Source organism: Enhydra lutris, unplaced genomic scaffold, assembly GCF_002288905.1.
Source record: "Enhydra lutris kenyoni isolate GAN:26980312 unplaced genomic scaffold, ASM228890v2 scaffoldscaffold90, whole genome shotgun sequence".
NCBI lineage: Eukaryota > Metazoa > Chordata > Mammalia > Carnivora > Mustelidae > Enhydra > Enhydra lutris.
The window spans coordinates 6,795,177-6,818,969 of NW_019154174.1; the positions used below are offsets into that span (position 1 = coordinate 6,795,177).

The 23,793-nt window shown below is 44.5% G+C and overlaps 1 protein-coding gene across 2 annotated transcripts in view; it reads left to right on the top strand.

The window, feature by feature from the left end:
- LOC111162189 (integrin alpha-D-like) overlaps nucleotides 1-23,793 on the top strand; it is a 50,687-nt gene that overhangs the window by 16,293 nt on the left and 10,601 nt on the right. The window contains exons 3-23 of one of the 2 annotated variants that reach the window (XM_022526417.1): nucleotides 2,893-2,996; nucleotides 3,127-3,197; nucleotides 3,322-3,436; nucleotides 7,457-7,587; nucleotides 8,266-8,411; nucleotides 11,547-11,700; nucleotides 11,797-11,947; nucleotides 12,147-12,220; nucleotides 13,501-13,630; nucleotides 13,736-13,878; nucleotides 14,068-14,214; nucleotides 14,302-14,511; nucleotides 15,001-15,131; nucleotides 15,250-15,407; nucleotides 16,327-16,481; nucleotides 16,741-16,872; nucleotides 17,676-17,749; nucleotides 17,984-18,125; nucleotides 23,022-23,135; nucleotides 23,249-23,328; nucleotides 23,428-23,511. In XM_022526417.1, coding sequence (XP_022382125.1) covers nucleotides 2,893-2,996; nucleotides 3,127-3,197; nucleotides 3,322-3,436; nucleotides 7,457-7,587; nucleotides 8,266-8,411; nucleotides 11,547-11,700; nucleotides 11,797-11,947; nucleotides 12,147-12,220; nucleotides 13,501-13,630; nucleotides 13,736-13,878; nucleotides 14,068-14,214; nucleotides 14,302-14,511; nucleotides 15,001-15,131; nucleotides 15,250-15,407; nucleotides 16,327-16,481; nucleotides 16,741-16,872; nucleotides 17,676-17,749; nucleotides 17,984-18,125; nucleotides 23,022-23,135; nucleotides 23,249-23,328; nucleotides 23,428-23,511 — 2,646 coding nt within the window. The remainder of the gene's footprint in view (nucleotides 1-2,892; nucleotides 2,997-3,126; nucleotides 3,198-3,321; nucleotides 3,437-7,456; nucleotides 7,588-8,265; nucleotides 8,412-11,546; nucleotides 11,701-11,796; nucleotides 11,948-12,146; nucleotides 12,221-13,500; nucleotides 13,631-13,735; nucleotides 13,879-14,067; nucleotides 14,215-14,301; nucleotides 14,512-15,000; nucleotides 15,132-15,249; nucleotides 15,408-16,326; nucleotides 16,482-16,740; nucleotides 16,873-17,675; nucleotides 17,750-17,983; nucleotides 18,126-23,021; nucleotides 23,136-23,248; nucleotides 23,329-23,427; nucleotides 23,512-23,793) is intronic. The other variant, XM_022526418.1, reaches the window with a different exon arrangement.

Consider the following 23,793-nt stretch of genomic DNA (forward strand, 5'->3'; position numbering starts at 1 on the left):
ATATGGACCCTCAACTCTATGGTCAAATAATCTTCGACAAAGCAAGAAAAAATATCCAGTGGAAAAAAGACAGTCTCTTCAATAAATGGTGCTGGGAAAATTGGACAGCTATGTGTAGAAGAATGAAACTCGACCATTCTCTTACACCGTACACAAAGATAAACTCGAAATGGATAAAAGACCTCAACGTGAGACAGGAATCCATCAGAATCCTAGAGGAGAACATAGGCAGTAACCTCTTTGATATCAACCACAGCAACTTCTTTCAAGATATGTCTCCAAAGGCAAAGGAAACAAAAGCGAAAATGAACTTTTGGGACTTCATCAAGATCAAAAGCTCATGCACAGCAAAGGAAACAGTCAACAAAACAAAGAGGCAACCCACAGAATGGGAGAAGATATTTGTAAATGACAGGACAGACAAAAGGTTGATATCCAGGATCTATAAAGAACTTCTCAAACTCAACACACACAAAACAGACAATCATATCAAAAAATGGACAGAAGATATGAACAGACACTTCTCTAATGAAGGCATACAAATGGCTATCAGACACATGAAAAAATGATCATCATCATTAGCCACCAGGGAGATTCAAATTAAAACCACATTGAGATATCACCTTACACCAGTTAGAATGGCCAAAATTAGCAAGACTGGAAACAACATGTGTTGGAGGGGATGTGGAGAAAGGGGAACCCTCTTACACTGTTGGTGGGAATGCAAGTTGGTGCAGCCATTTTGGAAAACAGTGTGGAGATTCCTCAAGAAATTAAAAACAGAGCTTCCCTATTACCCTGCAATTGCGCTACTGGGTATTTACCCCAAAGATACAGATGGAGTGAAAAGAAGGGCCATCTGTACCCCAGTGTTCATAGCAGCAATGGCCACAGTTGCCAAACTGTGGAAAGAACGAAGATGCCCTTCAACGGACGAATGGATAAGGAAGATGTGGTCCATATACACTATGGAGTATTATGCCTCCATCAGAAAGGATGAATACCCAACTTTTGTAGCAACATGGACGGGACTGGAAGAGATTATGCTGAGTGAAATAAGTCAAGCAGAGAGAGTCAATTATCATATGGTTTCACTTATTTGTGGAGTATAACAAATGGCATGGAGGACAAGAGGAGATGGAGAGGGAAATTGGAAGGGGAGGTGAACCATGAGAGACTCTGGACTCTGAAAAACAATCTGAGGGTTTTGAAGGTGTGGGGGGTGGGAGGTTGGGGGAACCAGGTGGTGGGTATTAGAGAGGGCACAGATTGCATGGAGCACTGGGTGTGGTGCAAAAACAATGAATACTGTTATGCTGAAAAGAAATAAGAAATTAAAAAAAAAGAGAAAGGAAAAAAACTTTTTTCCCCATGAACAAACGGCCCCACATCTTTATTTCACTCTGGGACAGGCAAGTTATGTACCTCACCCTGCCTCCAGAAGCGCACAGTCTCAGGTCCCAGTGACAGGGACCCAAGATGTTGAAGTTACCATGTGATCCAAGCATAACCAAAGTCTGGAAGGCACAGGAAGGGAGAGATCAAACCCAAGAGGGAATTCCAGGAAGGCTTCACAGAGGAGGTGACATTGGCAATGAGCCTGAGAATACAGGAAGATTCAGCGGGGCAAGAAGTAGCATTTTGAGGTCACTGAGTTCTACATGCACATCCATCCCTCCTCCTCATCCAGCTGGCAGGCTGGGACATGGAAGCAAGTGCCAGGTGCCAGAGTTTGCTTTTTCCTTCGTTTGTTTTGAAATACAGAGCTCATAAACTGAAGTGCACAAACCTGAAAGGTCCAACTCAATGAATTTTTCACATATATATAGCCAGGTAACTGCTGCCTAGATCAAGGTGTAGAACGTCTTCAGCTCCCCTACCCTGGGTTCCTTTGCTTGGCAATTAATTGAAAGACACAAACATTTATTTAGTTATTTCATTTGAGAGGAGAGATTGTTGGTAAATATAACTTTTTAATTCAAAATTAATTCTCTCCTTTCAAAGAGTTTTGCAGAAATTGTTGCACTTATATGATTATAGATTTTGATATGAATTCAGATACTGTGGTTTTATTTTTTTGTTTCTTTTTATTTTTTATTAACATATCATGTACTATTAGCCCCAGGGGTACAGGTCTGTGAATCGTTAATCTTACACACTTCACAGCACTCACCATAGCACATACCCTCCCAGATACTGTGGTTTTAAATTGTCCAATTTAAATTATTAATATTAAAACTGTCCAATTAATTACAAGATCATCTATTTGTTTTGATAACTTATGGCTTTAGCAGATTTTTTTTTAAGATTTTTATTTATTTGACAGACAGAGATCACAAGTAGGCAGAGAGGCAGGCAGAGAGAGAAAGGAGGAAGCAGGCTCCCTGCGGAGCAGAGAGCCCGATGTGGGGCTCGATCCCAGGACTCTGGGATCATGACCTGAGCCGAAGGCAGAGGCTTTAACCCACTGAGCCACCCAGGTGCCCCCTAGCAGATTTTTCTGTTTAAATTGAGGTGATCTATTTCTTGGGTGGCTCAGAATGATGGCATCTCAAAAACTAAATGCTCTTGTCCATGGTTGGGAAATGCTGTTTTGCATTGGATAGTTTTATTTTTGGTGAATGCTGAAAAAAAAAACCACTAAAACCATTTTTGTATATAAATACACATTTATTTATGTATACCCCCACACAAACAAAGAAAGAGCCCAGCATGGTCCTTTGACACATGTGGGTTGAACTCAGGCCCCATTATTTAAAGCTTCATTAGTGGCAAATGCCAAGAGCTTCCCTCTCAAAGTCTCACTTCCCTGTTACACAGTGATACTTCCTCACCTGAAGTGCCCTGTGCCCTTACCCTTCCTGCAACTATATGTCATGTTTGTGCCTACAGACTCGTGGTGGGAGCCCCCCTGGAGGTGGTGGCGGTCAACCAAACAGGACGGTTGTATGACTGTGTGGCTGCCACTGGCCTATGTCAACCCATACCACTGCACAGTGAGTGACTCCACCCAGAAATTGTGGCCCTCAGTCCTCTACTGCAGTGCTCCCTCCTTGGCCTCTAGCCCTGACTCTCCCCACAAATGGGGATATGCCCATGAATGATCATGTGTATCTGTCCTCTCAGCACCCCCAGAGGTCGTGAACATGTCCCTGGGTCTGTCCCTGGCAACCTGCACCAATCGCTCCTGGCTGCTGGTAAGTTTCCCTGGGTCATAGGAGGGTGACGAGGGGAGGAGCAGGGGCTAGGGGAGGCTGGGACTGGAAGAAGAGTATGGAAAGTTCTGGGGACCCCCTTGTTCACACAGGCCTCTGCCCTTAGGCCTGTGGCCCCACCATGCACAGGGCCTGTGGGGAGAATATGTATGCAGAAGGCTTCTGCTTCCTGTTGGGCTCCCACCTGCAGACCATTTGGACCATGCCTACTTCCCTGCCAGGTAGGTCCCTACAGAGACAGTGATTCTATGTGAGTACATGCTGGCTCTGAAGAGTGGGCAAAGCACACAACTCTGGTCTTGGCTTCCTGTGTCCATGGCCCCTTCCCAGAGGCCTCAGCAAGCCCAAGAAGGTCTGGGAACATGGTCTAGCCAGGCAGGGAGGGAAGCTCACAGAAGGAAGTCTAAGCTAGTCAAGGGGAGAAAGTTCTGGTGAGGCAGAAGAGAGTCTCAGAGTGCTGGCTGCAGGAGGCATGAGGGCCCCACAGGTGTCAACAAGTTCAGGGATGCTTTCTGGGCTTTCAGAAGAAAGACCTTGGGTTTTGAAAATGTGGTGAGGATCATAGATCCTTGGATAGGGTCCAAGAAGGAGGCTGTTCTGGATCGTTCACTGCTGAGCTTCTAAGGGGAGCAAATGGTAGGGCCATGGAAACTGTGATGCACAGTTTTGCCAGCAACGATGCTTTCTGCAAAGAATGGTGCCAGAGACAGTGAGTAGCAACTCTGAGCGTCAATCTGAATGAGTTTGTCTTCTGTGTACTTTCCTGGGCTTTAATTTCCTCATTGGTAAACTGGGTCTGAATAATTAAGGTGGTTGTGACAATCAAAAGATTTAATATATATAAAGTGTTTCGACCTCTGCCCAACATATAATATGTGAATACCGTGATGACTGACCTTCTAGCTAGGACCATGAGTTAGCACTAGGAGGAGGAGATAATGGGCTCCAAGTCAGGGACAGGGTCCACTCAAGGTGCTGACTGAGAGCAATGTTTTAGACTAAAGAAGCAATGATGCCAGGCATGGTGGGCTTTTAGGCAAAGGTTAGAGCTGCAACAGAAAGGCCTCCCACCCAAACTCTGAGAGCAGAGTCTACAAAGGGGACAGAGAGAGTAAAGAGTGGGATTCCAGGAGTCTTGGGGATACCATGACTTGCCTGGGATATCTGTGCAGCCAGGGGAGGCTATGTGGCATTTAAGCACTAGGAGGTAAGTCTCTTCTCCTAGATGTCTCCATGACTCATGCGGTGGGATGCCTGATGAAAATGGAACACAGGCGTGTAAGCCTGGTGTAGGCAAATCAAGTTTGAGTAGAGGTAGAAGTGACTACCTCAATTGTAGCCAGACAATGCCTGATAACTGGTGCATTTTTATTGCACCTCACAAGATCCAGGCTGGTAGGTAGCATGGTCCTGTCTAACAAGCAAGAAAACTGAAGCTCAGAGAGCTGAGTTCCTGCTGTTAGGAAGTGACAGAGCTGAGACCTGGAGCCAACCTCACCTGACTGATTTGGTCTGTTTTTCAGAAGGTGCTCAGCTATAGCCTGGTGCTTGCTATTGGAAGCCCAGTGAAGATAGTAAAAGGAACAAGAAACAGAAGTGATATTTTTAAAAGATTTTATTTATTTATTTGATGGACAGAGAACACAAGTAGGCAGAGAGGCAGGCAGAGAGAGAGGAGGAAGCAAGCTCCCTGCCGAGCAGAGAGCCTGATGAGGGGCTCAATCCCAGGACCCTGGAGCCATGACCTGAGCCTAAGGCAGAGGCTTTAACCCACTGAGCCACCCAGGCGCCCCAGAAATGATATTTTGAGAGAACTTGCCACCATTGTGGCCTGAGAGAGGATATGAGGGGTGGTTTTGTGGTGCAGCTAACAAAATGAGCACAAGTGTAAGATGTGGGGATGGGGACTTCAGCTACCCAGCTGTGGGGACATTGGGTGAGGAGGGATGCAGTGAGGGCTTCTTGGCCTGCCATGTGTGGGGCTGAATTTCCTGGTCAAGAATTCAGAAAAAACAAACAAACAAACAGACTTTTAACTGTAGAGAACAAACTGGTGGTTAACAGAGGAGAGGTGGGTGGCAGAATGTAAGAGTATACTTAGCACAGAGGATCAAATGGCAAGGGAGGGAAACCAGAATGGGAAGTCATCAGAGAAGGAGAAAAACCATGAGAGACTCTTAACTATAGGAAATAAACTGAGGGTTGCTGGAAGGGAGGTAGGGGAGGGGATGGGGTAATTGAGTGATGGGCATTAAGTAGGGCACATGATGTGATGAACACTGGGTGTTATACACAACTGATAAATTATTGAACACTATATCTGAAACGAATGATGTACTATATGTTGGCTAAATAAATTTAAATTAAAAAAGAAAGCAGGAAGGGAAGTGGTCTTCCATTTCTTCTCAGCAGGGTTGAAGCACCAGCTGGTTGCATAGATGGGATGGGGGAGGTGTGGGGAGCAAGGAGAAAGTATTTTTGATTTTTTTAAAAGATTTTATTTATTTGTCAGAGAGAGAGAGAGAGAGAGAGAGTGAGCACAGGCAGACAGAGTGGCAGAGGGAGAAGCAGGCTCCCCGCTGAGCAAGGAGCCCCATGTGGGACTCGATCCCAGGATGCTGGGATCATGACCTAAGCCGAAGGCAGCTGCTTAACCAGCTGAGCCACCCAGGCAACCCAGTATTTTTGATTTTTTATTTCAGTGCCAAGAGGCCAGCTTCCACAGTTCAGTATCAAGCTTCATTACTGTCTGTGGTGGCTGATCTCCTACCACCTGGGGAGCAACACAGGATGTGGGGCACTGGTGGAGGTATCAATTGTGTCCTTCACACAGGCCACAAACACTTATGTGAGTTTGGGGTCAATGTGAAGTGTCTTATTTGCTTATGGGTGTGAGGTGTGATTTTCCATTATGGTGGACTCCATGAGGGCGGGGGTGATATCCTTTTTCAAGCTATGGTCTTAGACCAAGTTTCCTGAGAAATAGACTCTGGGGTTCATTTGGGAATACTCTTGGGAACAATAGTTCTTAGAGTGTGAAGGAAGCGGGACTGGGCAGTGAAAGAAGTTGGGCTCCTCAGCCAATCCAGAGGAGCTTGCAACATGGCTGGATGCAGGGCGCCCCCAGGAGCAGGAGTTGTAATCTTGGGCAATGTATCTCCTGAGTTATCATCTGGGAGGCATCCACAACTACTCCCTGTAGCTTATAATAAGGACCTCTGTCCTGAAAGGGTGTGTGTCTTCTTGGTGGCAAACCTTAGCATCTGCTGCAGGTGTGTTCTTGTGCCTGGAACAATGCCTGGCACACAGTGATGATGGTCATAACAGCTAATCTCCATAACAGCTATGGGGGGGCCAGGCCCTGTCTTAAGTATTTTAGGTACACATCAACACTTTTAGCCTACCCCATGTGTTAGGCACTGCTATTTTATTGTCCCATTTTACAGATGGGAAAACTGAAGCCCAGTGTAGTTAAATAAGTTGCCTGAATTCACCACTAGTAGGTGGCAGAGCTGGGATTTGAGCCCAGCATGCTCAGAATGCACACTTGAATCACTTTGCTAAATTGCCTTTCCCTCATGCTCTATGACATTCCTAGTGTGTAGTCAATAACTATTTGTTGAGTAGTTGAATAAGGAACCCATCTTGCCTCTGTCTTTTACTTCTTTCTCCCCTTTCTAGACCTTGTGGAAGGAGGGAAGCAAGGGATTCTGCGGGGTGGGGGTAGGGGTGCTGGGGCAACTGATTTCTTTTTTTTTTTTTTTAGTTTAGAAGTCTTTTTTTAAAATTAAGTTTTAATTTTGATTCCAGTATAGTTACCATACTGTGTTATACTAGTTCCAGGTGTACAATATAGTGATTCAACAATTCCATACATCACCTGGTGCTCATCACAACATGTACACTCCTTAAGCCCTATCACTTATTTAACCCATCCCCCAACCACCTCTTCTCTGGTAACCATCAGTTTGTTCTCTTCAGTTAAGAGTCTGTTCCCTTCTTTTTCTCTCTCTCTCTCTGTCTCTGTCTCTCTCTCTTTTTTTCTTCAGTCATTTGTTTTGTTTCTTAAATTTTGGGCAACGGATTTGGGCCTCCTCCATGGAAAGTGTGGAAACTGGCTGGGAATTGATTCCTAGGCCAAGAATGGCCCCTTAACTCTGTGGAGCAGGAAGGGTTTCTGGACCTTGGGAGATGGCTGGGACCCACACGGGCATCTCTGATTCCTTCCTTCTTCTCTACAGAGTGTCCAAGTCAAGAGATGGACATTGTCTTCCTGATTGATGGTTCTGGAAGCATTGTACAAAGTGAATTTAAGCAGATGAAGGACTTTGTCAGAGCGGTGATGGGACAGTTTGAAGGCACCAACACCCTGGTGAGACTGGGTCCCCGAGATCTGGGAAGTGAGGAGGGGGTGGCAGCTGCCTTGGGAAGACCAACCTAGTAGGAAGCCTGGTATTGCTAGGGGTTAGCTTAGGGGACCTATGCCATGATGAGACTAGTGTCCTAGTACAGGGCTGATTTGAGTCCTGACCTGAGGGAATTCCCACATGGCATTTGATATGTCCCCACATGGCCTAGGAAATACGTTTTTTTTTTTTCCCTATTTAAAAGCATTGAAAGGATTGCAAAAATAGTTTTGCTGTGAAATTAGACTGAAGATAACTTGGCCAAATAATTAATGATTTCTTTATTATGTTTCCATGTAATTCATGATTTATCTTATTATTTTATTTCCCAGTAATTCGTGCATATATATGTAGAAATTCTTGAGAAGTGAGAAAATGTAGTCTATAAGTTGATTTCACATATTATGAAATTTTTTTAAAGTCCAAGTTAAGAAATGTTGAGGTAGGAAAGGTTATTCCTTGCAAACTCTGAAAGAAGCATCATTTAGTTTTGATTTTCTAGTTTCTTTTTGGGCCATATTTCCCCTGGGTTTTAGCCTCAAAGACACATGGAAAGTTGTTTGTAAATCCAAAGTTATTCCAAAATAAAAAGTTTATTAAAGAATAACTCCTGAGCCCCAAGGCATTCCTCTTCTCCTTTGCAGTTTTCCCTGATACAGTACTCCAACCGCATGAAGATCCACTTTACCTTCACCGAATTCCAGAGTACCTCAAACCCTCAGAGCCTGGTGGATCCCATTGTCCAGCTGGATGGTCTCACATTTACAGCCACGGGGATCCGGACAGTGGTGTAAGTTCCCCCTTCTGCCTCATGTGGATAAGCCACCACACCACTTCCTATGCTGGTCTGCACAGCCCTTCTGCACAGCTGTGGGAACTCTGGGGAAAGAGGCTCAAAAGGGAAGTGAGGGGGAAGTAGGTGGAGATATCCTTGGATTATTCCCCTGATATAGTACAGCACTTCTCTTCTGTGTTTCCTCTTTGCCTGGCCTTGGATTGGCTGGACCCTAATTCCAAATGGGGCAGCCAGAGACATGGACTTTGGTTCAGATATACCCACGTTCTCATTCTTGCTCCCTGTTGGTGACGTGGGCCACCCTGGGAGTTACTGAGTCTTTCTAAGTCTCAGGAAACTGTCAAATGAGGATAAACTTACAACTTGGTTGTAAGGATTAAAGGAGATAAAATGCATGCAATTCTTTTGCACCAGAAGTGCTAGGTAAGTGTTTTATCCAGAGAATGGTGCACCCCTGTTTTACCTCCCTGGTAGATACTTGGAATTGTTGCCAAGTGTTTCTGTGTCTCTCTCCTCACTCATTTCCTTTCTTCCCACATTCCTCATCCATATGAACCTTGATTGGTCCAGCTAGGCCAACCATAAAGAAATGACTTAGGCAGTGGGGCAAGAACAGATGATGCGGTTTTTAAATTTTTTTTAATGTTATATTAGTCAGCATACAGCACATCATTAGTTTTTGACTAGTTTTCGACTTCCTGAGGACCCCTGGGTCCCACTCTGGAGGTGGTGCAGGAGAAATGCTGAACAAGGAATGCTCCCACCAAATGTATCCTCTTTATTGCTGGGTGGCTTTTCTGCCTTGAACACTGGCCCCAGGGGACTGGACAACCAAGACAAATACATCTGTCCTTTAAAAGAAGGGCCATATGCATCCCAATGTTCAGAGCAACAATGTTCACAATAGCCAAACTGTGGAAAGAGCCAAGATGCCCTTCAACAGACGAATGGATAAAGATGTGGTCCATATATACACTGGAATATTACTTAGCCATCAGAAAGGATGAATACCCAAATCTTGCATCAACATGGATGGAAGTGGAGGAGATTATGCTGAGTGAAGTAAGTCAAACAGAGAAACCCAATTATCACCTGGTTTCACTTACTTGTGGAACATAAGGAATAGCATAGAGGACATTAGGAGAAGGAAGGGAAAAATGAAGGTGGGGGGAATCAGAGTGGGAGATGTACCATGAGAGACTGTGAACTCTGAGAAGCAAACTGAGAGTGAGAGGTTGGGTTGGCTTGGTGATGGGTATTAAGGAGGGCACATATTGCATGGAGCACTGGGTGTTATATGTAAACAATGAATCTTGGAACACTACATCAAAAGCTAATGAAGTACTGTATGGTGACTAACATAACATAATAAAAAATAATAATAATAAAACGAAAGTTACAAAGGAGTGATATCTCTTCCTAACCGTTGGAGCTCCTTCCAATGGTGGGTGATGATGTAGTTGTCCTCAAGACCCATTCTGCTCCCCTCACCCAGAACAGCACCTTCCGCACTCACTAGAGCCAAAGCCATCTCAGGTCCTCTCTGCCACCCACTGTTTTTTTTTTTTTTTTGTTCTTTTTCTTTTTTTTAGAAGCTTCATTACAAAAAAGGTACAATTGCAATAACATTAAGGAAATTTTTGGGAAAAGTGTTATAGTCCCTCTACCACTACCTCACAGTATTTTAGCAAAAAGAAAGGATGAGAAATGAATAAACAAATCCCACCCACAAAGCACAGGGCCATTTCCATCCTTGTCTTTATTCAGACATATTTTATATAGTCACAGTGTGGGCAGAAACTAATTTCATCCTGCCTTCTTATTTTTTTTTTTCATCTGTTACATGAACTTGTGCCATGTTTTCTACAGCGTTTACTGTTTTCCTTTGAAATGGCTCTGTACTTTCTCACCAAGCAGGTGGATCATGCTTTGCTAAATCCCTTCCCTGATCTTGAACATTTAGGTTGTTTCCAGTATTATATGTGGAGTGTGTGTGTGTATGTGTGTGTGTTTATTCTGCATTTATAGAACTTAAGATCATATAGTTACAGTTTTAATCATTTGTAATAGCTACTATAGAATTAATGCTTACCTATAGGCCATTCACTATGGGGGAATTTGATCTTCAGAATAACCTCATATATTTTGTCTCATTTATCTATTGTTCCTTAACAAACCACTCCCAAATTTAGTGGCTTAAGCAACAACTCTTTTATTAATATTTTTCATGATTTGGGGCTCATCTGCTTTCAGAAGCTGGAACATGAGAGATTCATTCACATAGTCCTGCCTGGGCAGGACTGGCTGGAAGGCTGGGCTCAGCTGGGGTGGTAGAGTCTTTCTTTCCATAGCTATAGAAGTCTTGAGCTATAGACTTCCCTCATGGTGGCTCATAGCTTCCCAAAGTGCAAGAGCTATCAAGGCTTCTTAGGCCTATAACTGGGATGGTGTCACTTCTATTTCATGCTACTGCTGAAACTGGTCACAGGTCAGATTCAATATGGGAAGGGAACCAGGTGCGGCACACTGGGGATCATCTTTGAGGAATAGCTATGGTACAATTATTATTTTCACCTTCACAGAGAGAAGCAGAGACTCAAAGGGGCAAAACATCTATCCAAGTCTGTTAGACTCTAAGGTTCCTATTCTGAACCATACTGCCTCCTGAAAATGAGATTCCATGGTAGATGGAGTTATAGAAAAAGGAATATGAGTACCTTTATTATTAGTCTTACTAATCAATGCATTACTTTCTAAAAAGGGTGTGACGATTTTTTAACATGCCTGAGATAGTCTGATGGTACCAGGACTCCCCAGTCTCTCCAGATGAGCTTCTAGTGCTACGGGTTATTTCTTTTTTTTAGAGATTTTATTTACTTATTTGAAGACAGAGAGACAGAGAGAGAGAGAGAGAGAGAGAGAGAGACTATGAGAGGGGAGAGGTCAGAGGGAGAAGCAGACTCTCTGTCGATCGGGGAGTCCGATGTGGGACTCGATCCTGGGACTCCAGGATCTACCTGAGCTGAAGGCAGTTGCTTAACCAACTGAGCCACCCAGACACCCTACAGATTATTTCCTTCCAGAATCAATATCATCTACAGAGAGTCATCTCCCTTTCTTTCTTGACAGGGAAGAACTATTTCATAGTAAGAATGGGGCCCGAAAAAGTGCCAAGAAGATCCTCATTGTCATCACAGATGGGCAGAAATACAAAGACCCCCTGGACTACAGTGACGTCATCCCCCAGGCACAGAGAGCTGGCATCATTCGCTATGCCATTGGGGTATGTCCACTTCCTCATTTCTCCCTCAGACTCAGGCTGTATCTCACTCTGGCAGAAAGGCTAGTGGTCTCCTCCTCACCTGTCTCTCTGTCACAGGTGGGAAATGCTTTCCAGGAACCCACTGCCAGGCAGGAGCTGAACACCATCGGCTCACTGCCCTCTCAGGACCACGTGTTCAGGGTGGACAACTTTGCAGCACTCGGAAGCATCCAGGAGCAGCTTCAGGAGAAGATCTTTGCAGTCGAGGGTAAATGGAGGGCGAGCCTCGGTCTTGGGATTGAAGATTCTGGACCCAGGTGTCCCCTGAAGTATGGAGGGGCTATCCCTATTCACGGCTCACCCAGAATTGTGCCCCAGAACCTGAGCTTCAGATTCATTCTTCTCCTTGTGCTCTGAGTCCTTGTGGTCTCACGGTCCCAGAGCCTAAGTGACCTGTTTCCTCACAGGAACCCAGTCGAAGACAAGTAGCTCTTTCCAACATGAGATGTCACAAGAAGGCTTCAGTTCAGTGCTTGCAATGGTGGGTGGAACACATACTTGATAAACAGGTGTCAGGCACCAATCCTGGGCCAGCCCTGTGCTGGGAGTTGGTACCCAGGAATAAATAAGAAAGCAGATTCTGTCTTCAAGTTCATTGTCTGTTCAGAGACAGACATATGGGTAGTGTATGTAGGTGCCAGGAGCACAGCAGAGAACAGGGTAGCCACGGTTCCTGCTCTCATAGGGCACCTATCCAGTGGGGGGAGACAACAAACAGCCAAAAATAACTTCAGATTGTGCTAGGCATTAGGATAGAGCAAGAGAGGTGATCAGAGGAGGCCCGAGGAGTGACAACTGAGGCCAAATGATGAGAAAGGGCCAGCCCTGGAAAAATCTGGGAGAGATTGCTCCAGGAAGAGGAAAAAGCAAGTGCAAAAGTCTTGAGGCATGAACACGGTTACTGGACCAGAGAGATAGAAGGGCCAGCGTAGCTGGAACAGAGTGAGAGAGAGGGGTGGAAAGATGGGGAAGGCCAGATCATGCAGATGAAAGAAATGACAATATAGCATGGGTTGTGTGCAAGTAGATGTGTGTTCAAAACATCCAGAGGGGTTTGCTTCAAAGTAATTTTGGGGGTGGATTGGGGGGACATAGAAATGAAACAAGGTTGGTCATGAATTGGTCATTGAAGCTGGGTCGTGGGTACTTAGGAGTTCATCAAGCATTTCTTTCTACTTTTGTATATGTTCTAAATTATCCATAGTCAAAAGTTTAAAAAGGCAAAAAACAAATTATGCAGAGTAGGAAAGGCCTATCACTCCCTGAGGGAGCCAAAGAAGACCTCACAGAAGAGGTGAGTTTGAGGTTGAGTCTTCCTGAGAATGGAGTGGAGTCCTAGAAAGACAGAAGAGAGAGGTGTCCAGCTCAAATGCTTCATGTGTTTAAACATAAGGTATCTCCACGGATTTGACTGGGAGGACCCTAGATGCAATCTTCAGGGGCTTGGTGACAGGGAGCCATCTTGGATTGCCAGCAGGGTGGTGGCTATATGTTTCTTGGTCCCGAGGAAACCTAACTCTGGTGTACTAGAGGATGGAGTAGAAAGGGTCATGGGTGAGAAGAGTTGGTACTTACTGGAACAGTGGCACTGGGGATGGTTGAGAGATGTTAGGAGTGAGCGACACTGAAGTTGTTGAAGAAGACTGGGGAGGGAGGAAGAGAATTCCAAATAGTGAGCAGAATCAGTGGCAGGCCTTGCTCTGGAACAGGCCGTCTTCTTTTGGCTTGGTCTGGCTCAGCCCTGGAATCCTTTCCTCCCAGGATGGACCAGTTCTGGGGGCAGTGGGGAGCTTCAGTTGGTCTGGAGGTGCCTTCCTGTATCCCCAAAATACAAACCCCACTTTCATCAACATGTCTCAAGAGAATGTGGACATGAGGGACTCTTACCTGGGTGAGAAAAGGCTGTGGTTGGGGGCACAGGTGGGACATGAGCCTGGGAAGGGCAGGGGCTCAGGGGTGGGGTGGAAGCCTTTGTGTTGAGGTGTGCCCTCCTCAGGTTACTCCACTGAGCTGGCCTTTTGGAAGGGGGTCCAGAGCCTGATCTTGGGGGCCCCCCGCCATCAGCATACTGGGAAGGTAGTCATCTTCACCAAGACGTCTGGGCAATGGAGGCCAAAAACAGAAGTCACAGGGACTCAGGTTGGATGTTGAGGAAGCCGGAGTGGAATGTGCGGGTGGCAGGGTCTGCAGGGGCAGAGAGGGAGGAGATGAAGGGGTTTGGGATCCTGTAGGGGGGAGGTCCCAGTGGCTGGGGAGAAGTGGGACCTGTCCCAAAAGGGGCTGCCTCTGGCAGGGGCAGGCGGGATGACTTTTGGCTGTGCCCTGCAGATCGGCTCTTACTTTGGGGCCTCCCTCTGCACTGTGGATGTGGATAGAGATGGCAGCTCTGACCTTGTCCTCATCGGGGCTCCTCATTACTACAAGCCAACCTGGGGAGGGCAGGTGTCTGTGTGCCCCTTGCCCCAGGGGGTGAGTGTCTGATGAGACCAGGGCTGGGTGGGGCCTGGGTGTGGGGTGGAGGGATTGCCTGTGTTGGGACCTGACACTGGTTTTGTTCTGCAGAGGGCTAAGTGGCAATGTGAGGTCATTCTCTTTGGGGAGCAAGGCCACCCCTGGGGCCGCTTTGGGGCAGCCCTGACAGTGCTGGGGGATGTGAATGGGGACAAGCTGACGGACGTGGCCATTGGGGCCCCGGGAGAGCAGGAGAGCCAGGGTGCTGTCTACCTTTTTCATGGAACCTCAAGACTGGGCATCAACCCCTCCCACAGACAGGTGAGGCCCCTGTCTGAAGCCTCTCCCAGTTCCACCTGCTTTTCTAGGTCTCAGATTTGCCTGATGCCCTGTCATGTCACTGACCTGAACAGTAGCCATGCTCCTTTTAGGGGTCTAGTGCCCTGAATATCACCAGGCCAAGCTAAGCACAGAGTATCTCTCCTTTCTCCTGTGGGCAGCTTAGTGGTTAAGAGATTGCAGGGCGTGGGTCAAATGCCTGGCTGGCCATGTCAGCTGTGTGGCCTTAGGCAAGCGACTGATTTAGCCTCTAGGAGCCTTAGTTTCCTTCTGTGAGACATTAAATGAAGGAGCTCTATGTCTGGGGTCCCTGGGGTCTCACTATTCTTGCTTTCCATTCCTACCCTCTTATCTCTCTGAATTTTTCCATTCAGTTCTGCTTTCACTGCAGTTTTCTTTCCAAATCTTTCTTCTCAAATCTTTCAGATGCCCTCCCCTTGACTTCCACTTTTCCTTTCCCCCTCTGGCCAGCGGATCACAGGCTCCCAGCTCTCTCCCTCACTCCAGTATTTTGGGCAGTCGCTGAGTGGGGGTCAGGACCTCACCCAGGATGGATTGGTGGACCTGGCTGTCGGGGCCTGGGGACAGGTGCTGCTGCTCAGGTGACAACTCTCCACATCCCACCCTTGCCCACTGTGTGTCCATTCAACAAGCTGCCCCCTCCCTTGTCCTCCTGCCCGAGGCCAGATTCAGGTCCTCAGTCCCTGCATGCACCCTCAGGAGTCGGCCAGTGCTGAATGTGGGGGTGGCCATGAGATTCATGCCAGCGGAGGTGCCAAAGGTTGTGTACCAGTGCTGGGGAGACATGCCATCCACCCTGGAAGCTGCGAATGCCACAGTCTGTCTCACTATCCACAAAAGCTCACTGGACCAGCTAGGTGAGTTTCTTCCTAGTGGAAGTGGACCCAGTCCCTTATCCCCTTGAGATCCCAAGCCTACCTCAGGAGAAAATGGGCTAAGGAATCCAGATACCACCTCCACATCCACCTGCCTGCCAGTGTAGGAAACCTTGGGTCCCTTCTCTCCCCCTCTCCCCACACCCAGGCCAGTGGGCTCTAAGTCCAGGATATGATCTGGAGTCTGCCCACTTCTCTCCACCTACTCCAGCCTCTGCCTACCTTGAAGCCACCTCTTCTCATTCCTACCTATACTTTGAGCTGTTTCCATGTCTGTTCTTGCAGCCTCCCACCTTTTCTCCATAGAGAAACTAGAAGTATTGGTCCTAAAACACAAATCTGTTCTCCTCACTTGCCTACTTAACATCCTCCCGCCTCTCCTTTCTTCCATTTATAAAGGCCAAAATCCTTCTCTACAATGTCCTTGCTGATTTTGCTCCTCCCTGCCCTTCCAACCTCACCTCATCCCACTCTCCCTTTCTGTAAATGTGCCATCCTCCCTCTATCTTCTGGTCTTAGCCACTGTTCTCATGGTTTGGGACCTTCTCCTCCCCATTCTTCACCAACCCTTGGTCATCCTCCAGGTTGGGGCTCAGACAAGGCCCACCCAGGAAGGCATTTCTGATCCCAGACAAGCCCTCCTTGGTACTACTGGGGATCCCATCATTGGGTTTATCATGTTGGGGGATTATGTTCTGCATGCTTGTCTCTTTTCCTAGACTGAGAGTTTCATGAAAGCAGGGATGATATTTCTTTATCTTCTCCACATGTATTCCAGCGCCTGATACAGCTCATAGCCCATAGGAAGTTCTCAGCAATATTTTTTTGCATGAATAAACAAAACCTGAACATTCAAGGTTCTCTTGGACTTTCCATCTTCTGTTCCTCCCTTCTGCTTCAGGTGATGTCCAAAGCTCTGTCAAGTATGATCTGGCATTAGACCCAGGCCGTCTGGTTTCCCGTGCCATTTTTGACGAAACCAAGAACTGGACTTTGACTCGAAGAAAAACCCTGGGAATGGGAGTTTACTGTGAAACCATTAAGCTGCTTTTACCAGTAAGGACTTTGGTTCTGGGAAAGGGATGGGGAGAAGGAGCCCAAGGAGAACCTCTGGCACCTCTGCTCCCTGTTGAGTGGCATGTAAAGGGTGGGGATATTGGGGTCAGAGAGAGGAAATTGAAGCCAGAGAACCTGACTCCACAGCTAGGATAGAATGTTGTCCCGACAGTAGGAAATGGATGCAGTTGAGGAGAAGGGTCAGTGGTGGAAAATAACGAGAAGGATAGCGGGTTCTTGAAAGGCCATTCTCCCTCAGGACTGTGTGGAGGACGTGGTCAATCCCATCATCCTACGCCTCAACTTCTCCTTGGTTGGGGAGCCCATCCCCTCATCTCAGAACCTTCGCCCTGTGCTGGCTATGGACTCACAGGACCTCTTCACTGCTTCTGTGAGTCTTCCAATGAAGTTCCAGGGATGTGTTGACTTTCACTCTGTTTCTGTGTCTTAAGAACCTATTGTGGTTCTCAACTTTTCATCAACCACCTCAAGTCCATAACACCTCCACCCAGTTACCCAGGCCCTGCCTAGCTTGGACCCTTACACACATCCCAGCTGGTCACCACTTTACCTCAACATAAACTGATTCTCATTCTCCAAATCCTTCCCAATTTTTCTCATTCCTTCCTCTGTTTCTTTTTCCATGTCATAGTTTCTACCTGGAAAACATTTTTACTCTCCACCTCAAAGATCCTTTCTAATTCTCTAAGCCCCAGTCTTTTCTTCCCCCTTTTTGGAAATCACAGTCAGCATCTGTCCCTCCTTCACTGGCTTCCTATTACATCATGGTGATACCAAATATTACATGACTGGAATCATGGCAATTGGCATCCACTTTGGTTGATCTCTGGAAATTGTGAGTTCTGTGAGTGCAAGAGCCATGTCTAATTCATCTGTGGTTTCCACGCTTCCTAATGCCTCACCCAACTTGGAACCTGTCCCCTATCGAATAATTGTTCCAATGTGAGATGAAATTAACTCCTCAGCTAAACTTCATGTTCCTTGAAACCAAGTATCTTATCATTCTGCCCCTTCCTTACTGCCCCACTTCTTGACAGTGTCTAGCATGGTGCTGGGTGTGGGATGGATGCTCAGTAATACTCAATAATGAACACTCAGGATGAGTGGTCCTCATGAGGAGAATGCAGAAAGATTAAGACATGGAGGGGAAGAGAATCTCCTGTTTTTCTGCAGCTCCCCTTTGAGAAGAACTGTGGACAAGATCACCTCTGTGAAGGGGACCTGAGCATCAATCTCAGCTTCTCAGGGTGAGCTGAGAGATGTCTATCTCTTTTCATTTCTAGACACTAAGCTTTTGGGTCTCCTATCCCCATGGGATGAGAAATGCTTGTTTCCCTTTGGCTCTCCTTCTAACAAAGAAATTAAATTTTGATTGGAATGTTATCAGTTCATGAGTTCCTGCAGTCCTGGCCTTACCCTTGATCCAATTCCAACTGATTTCCAGTGGAGTCTCTTTTTCACTTTTGTCCTTCCTCTTTCAGCCTGCAGACCCTTGTGGTAGGGAGCTCCCTGGAGCTTAATGTGACAGTGACTCTGTGGAATGAGGGTGAGGATTCCTATGGAACTGTGGTCCACTTCTACTACCCAGCAGGGCTGTCCTATCGACGAGTGTTAGGAACACAGGTAAATAGCTCCCTTGTTCTCTTATGTCTCTTCCCTCCCCTGGGTTACAGTAGGTTCTTTTTAATTCTTCTACGATGAAATCTAAACATAGATACAGACAATTCTGAAGAAGAGAGAGAGAGAGACAGAGAGAGAGTGGTGCATAAAGCAGATGTATAGTTAAATAAATAATATTAAGCAAATAGCATCTGGGTCAAGGAATAATACACTGGTAGTACCTCCAGAAGTGCTCTCTCTATGTTCTTTCCCTCATGAAAACCTCAATCTCTCCCCAAGTTAACCTCTATTCTGACTTTGTGATAATCAATTCCTTGTGTATTTTATGGTTTTACCACCCATGAGTTCATCTATGAAAAAACTGTTGTCTTTTGTCTATATTTGAAATTTATGGGAACATGTTCTATGTTCTTTTGTGTGTTTTTTCATTTCTTCAACATATGTTTGTGAAATTCATCCCATGTTGTTGCCTGTGGCTGTAGAACATTTTTAAAATTATGTTATGTTAGTTACATATTGTACTTCATTAGCTTTTGAAGTAGTGTTCCATGATTCATCGTTTTTGTATATCACCCAGTGCTCCATGCAATATGTGCCCTCCTTAATACCTATCACCATGTTACCCCATTTTCCTACCCCCTCTTACCTCTAAAACCCTCAGTTTGTTTCCCGGAGTCCACAGTCTCTCATGGTTCATCTCCTCCTCAGGTTTCTCCCCCTTCATTTTCCTTTCCTTCTCCTAATGTCCATCATGCTATTTCTTATGTTCCACATATAAGTGAAGCCATATGATAATTGACTTTTTCTGCTTGACTTATTTCACTTAGCATAATCACCTCCACTTCCATACATGCTGATGCAAAAGTTGAGTATTCATCCTTTCTGATGGCTGAGTAATATTCCAGTGTATATATGGACCACATCTTTATTCATTTGTCTGTTGAAGGGCATCTTGGCTCTTTCCACAGTTTGGCTATTGTGGACATTGCTTCAATGAACATTGCTTATAGAACATTTTTATTGTATATAGAATCCCTTTGTATGACTATATCACAATTTATTTACCCATCCTAAAATTTTTTAATAAAAGTTTTTATTTAATTTCTAGGTAGTTGACATGTAGTGTAATATTGGTTTCAGGACATAATTCATACCTTACATAGAACACTCAGTGCTCATCACAACAAGTCCCTCCTTAATATCCATCACCCATTTAGCCCATCCTCTGCCCACCTCCTCTCCAGAAATCTTCAGTGTGTTCTCTACAGTTGAGTCCTTCATGGTTTGCCTCCCTCTTTTTTCCCTTCCCCTAGTTCATCTGTTTTGTTTCTTAATTCCACATATGAGTGAAATCATATGGTATTTTTCATTGACTGACTTATTTCAGTTAGCATAATACTCTCTAGTTCTATCTTGCAAACAGCAAGATTTCATTTATTCTTTTAGATGACAGGATAATATTCCATTGTACTAGTATATCACATCTTCCTTATCCATTCATTACTTGATGGATATTGGGGCTCTTTCAATAGTTAGTCTTTCATATTTAATGTTGCTATAAACATTGGGTTCCATGTGCCCCACTGAATCACTATTTTTATATCCTTTGGGTAAATACCTAATAGTGCAGTTGCTGAGTTGTAGGGTAGTTCTATTTTTAAATTCTCAAGGAAGCTCCATACTGTTCTCCAGAGTGGCTGCACCAGTTTGCATTCTCACTCACAGTGTAAGAGTGTTTCCCTTTCTCTGCATCATTGCCAACACCTATTGTTTCTTATGTTGTTTATGTTAGCCATTCTGATAGATGTGAGGTGATATCTCAATGTAGTTTTGATTTGTATATCCCTGATGATGACTGATGAAGATCTTTTCATGTGCCTGTGAGCCATCTTTATGTCTTCTTTGGAAAATGTCTGTTCATGTCTTATGCCCATTTCTTAACAGGATTATTCATTTTTTTGGTTGTTGAGTTTGATAAATTCTTAATAGATTTTGGTTACTAACCCTTTATCAGATATGTCATTTGCAAATATCCTCTCCCATTCCATTGGTTACCTTTTTATCTTGTTAATTCTTTCCTTAATTGTGCAGAAACTTTTCATCTTGATGAAGTCCCAAATGTTCACTTTGGTTTTGTTTCCCTTGCCCCCAGAGATGTACCTGGTAAGAAGTTGCTTAGACTGAGGTCCTATAGGTTGCTGCCTATGTTCTCCCCTAGGATTTTGATGGTTTCCTGTCTCACATTTAGGTCTTTATTCCACTTTGAATTTATTGTTTTGTATGTTGTATGAAAGTGGTCCAGTTTCATTCTTCTACATGTGGCTGTCCAATTTTCCCATCACCATTTGTTGAAGAGACTTTTTTCCATTGGATAGTCTTTCTTGTTTTATCAAAGATTAGTTGACCATATAGTTCTAGGCCCATTTCTGGGCTTTCTTTTCAGTTTCATTTATCTGTGTGTCTATTTTTGTACTTGTATCATACTATCTTGATGACTACAGCTTTGTAACACAACTTGAAGTCTAGATTGTGATGCCCCCAGCTTTGCTCTTCTTTTTCGAGATTGCTTTGGCTATTTGTGGTCTTTTAGTTCCATAAAAATTTTAGGTTTGTTTGTTATAGCTCTGTGAAGAATGCTGGTGATATTTTGTTAGGGATTGGTTTAAATGTGTAGGTTGCCTTGGATAGTATGACATTTTAATAATGTTTTAATTCCAATCTTTAAGTATGAAATATTTTTTCATTTCTTTGTGTCCTCTTCAACTTTTTTCCTTAGTGTTCAATTTTTGAAGAGTATGGATCCCTTACCTCTGGTTAGATTTATTTGTAGGTATCTTTTGGTTTTTGGTGCAATTGTAAATGGGGTCAATTTCTTGATTTCTCACTCTGCTGCTTCATTACTGGTGTATAGAAATGTAACAGAGGTGGGTGGGGGATGGGGTAAATGGGTGATGGGCATTAAAGAGGGCATGTGATATGATGAGCACTTGGTGATATTCTCAACTAATAAATCATTGAACATTATATCAAAAACTAATGATGTACTATACCTTGGCTAACTGAATTTTAATAAGTAAAAACAAAACAAAACAACAATAAAAAAGAAATGCAATAGATTTATGTACCTGATTTTATCTTGTTTGAGTTTGCTGAAATTGTGTATCAGTTCCAGTAACTCTTTTGTAGAGTCTTCCAGGTTTTTAAATAACGTATTGTACCCTCTGTGAACAGCGAATAGCTTGACTTCTTTCTTGCAATTTGGTTGCCTTTTATTTCTTTTTATTGTTTGATTATTGAGGCCAGGACTCCAGTAATACATTAAATAACAATGGTGTGAGTGGACATCTGTACTCATATTACAATTTGTGGTCATTTGAGTTGTTCCCTGATTTTGGCCATGACTATTCTTGAGCATATATATTGGTGCACCTATGCATAATATTTGGAAGGTATTTGCCACATATAGACTTGCTGGATCTTGGGTTCCTGTATCTTCAATTATTATAAGTACAGACCAACCATTTTCAACTTTTTGCACTTCCATCAGCAGATTATTAGAGTTCCTGTGAATTTCTACCCATTGTATCACTTAGCATTGTCAGAGTTTTAAATTTTTGTCCATCTGGTGATATTTCCTTACAGTTTTAACTTGCATTTCTTTAATAAAGTTGAGGAACATTTCGTCTATTTCCTGGTGATTTTGATTTCTTCTTTTAGGAAGTGCCTGTGCAAAATTTTTTCTTATTTTTCTATTGAATTGTCCATACTTTCATTTTCGTTTAATTTTTTATTTAAATTCAATTTAGTTAACATATATTGTATTATTAGTTTCAGGGGTAGAATTTAGAGATTCATCAGTTGCATATAATACCTATATTACATAAAATGCCTTCCTTAATGCCCATCACCCAATTATCCCATCACCCACCCACATACTTTTCTTAATTGTAAGCATTCTTTAATATTCTGGTTACCAGTACTTTTCCATTTATATGTGTTTAGATATATTTTCCAGCCCTATTGCTTGTCTTTTCAGTTTCTTTTAGAGGGACTTTTAATAAACCAAATGTGTTAATTTGATTGTGGTTGATTTTTACCAAAACTTCCTTTAGGTTTAGTGTTTTTATGTGCTGATCTTGGTGATGTCATGGTTCTGGAGAGCGGGGGTTGGGGGGGGGGAGGTCAGGTCTTGACGTCCAGCAGGGGCATCAGCTTGTGCTGGTAGTCACTCTGCCAGCCGTGTTCCACCTTGGGGTCCTCCACATCCAAGAGCAGCTTCTTCTCGGCCTCATACAGTTCCTCCGTGGGGTCGTGGCTGTAAATGGGGAGCAGGTGATGGCGAAGCTGGTCCACTCGCTTTTTCTTCTGCACATACATTACCATGGAGTCGCTGTTGGCCTGGGGGGCATTGGGCACTGTAGTGTTACTCATGACATCCGCAGCGGGAGGGCTGGGTGGTCAGCATGGGCAGTGGGGCCTCGGAAGGGCGCCTCCACGGGGCTCCCTCCTGCGGCTGCAGCCCGGGACAGGAATGCCCTCGGTTGGCACCCAGATGATCTTGTTTAAGAAATAATTCCCTACTCCAATGTTACCAAGATATTCCCCTTTATTACATTTTAGGAGCTTCATAATTTTGCTTTTTCACATGAAATATTTAATCTAGTTGGAATTTATTGTAATGTATGGAGTGAGGTAGGAATTCATTGTTTTTTGGGTTTTTTTTTTTTTTTTTAGATTTTTTTTTTTTTTTTTTTTTTTTTGTATGGGCCAATTTTCCTAGTGTTTTTTGTTGAAAATTCTGTCCTTTCTCCTACTGCTCCACAATGCCACCACTGTTATATATCAAGCCCAAAAATGTACATGGGTAACATTTTTGAATTCGATTTCCTTCCCTGGAAGCAACCCCATCAGCGCCCACTGCGCCTGGCATGTGAGGGAGTGCCCACTGGGAATGAGGGCCTGAAAAGCAGCAGCTGTAGCATCAACCATCCCATTTTCCAAGAGGGCACTAAGGTGAGTGCCTCCCCACAGATCCTCATCACTCTCCTCCCTTGTCCTGACCTGTTCCTATCTCTTATTCTTCCATCACCTTCCTTATCCTCATTCCTTCTTTCTTCTTCTCCCAGGGCACCTTCATAGTCACATTTGATGTCTCATACAAGGCCACCCTGGGCAACAAGATGCTTCTGAAGGCCAGTGCAAGCAGGTGAGGCCAGGTGTATCCCTCACTCTTTCATCTCATGCCCCTGCCAGAGAGTTCTCCCCTGGATTTCTTTTCAATGAGGTTCCTCCACTCTCTCTCCAGTGAGAATAATAAACCTATGACCAGCAAGACCACCTTTCATCTGGAGCTCCCAGTGAAATATGCTGTCTACATGGTGATCAGCAGGTGTGAAATTTTGACTCTCCTGTAAGCCTAAATCTCCCCTTGCAGCCCAGACTGATCTTTAAAGGATAGGTATATAACTAGCCCTCTAATTCCTCACATGGGAATACTTGTGACCAGTCATCTATTTATGCTATAATAACATATACTATATACTTCTTGCTTCTTCTCTGATGGGTTTACCTATTGGTGGGACACATACATACAGTTTGCCACCACTCTTGCACTCCTCCTTTTATCTCCAAAGTGCAGGTTTCCTTTAACATGAAGCCAAGTCTATTCTTC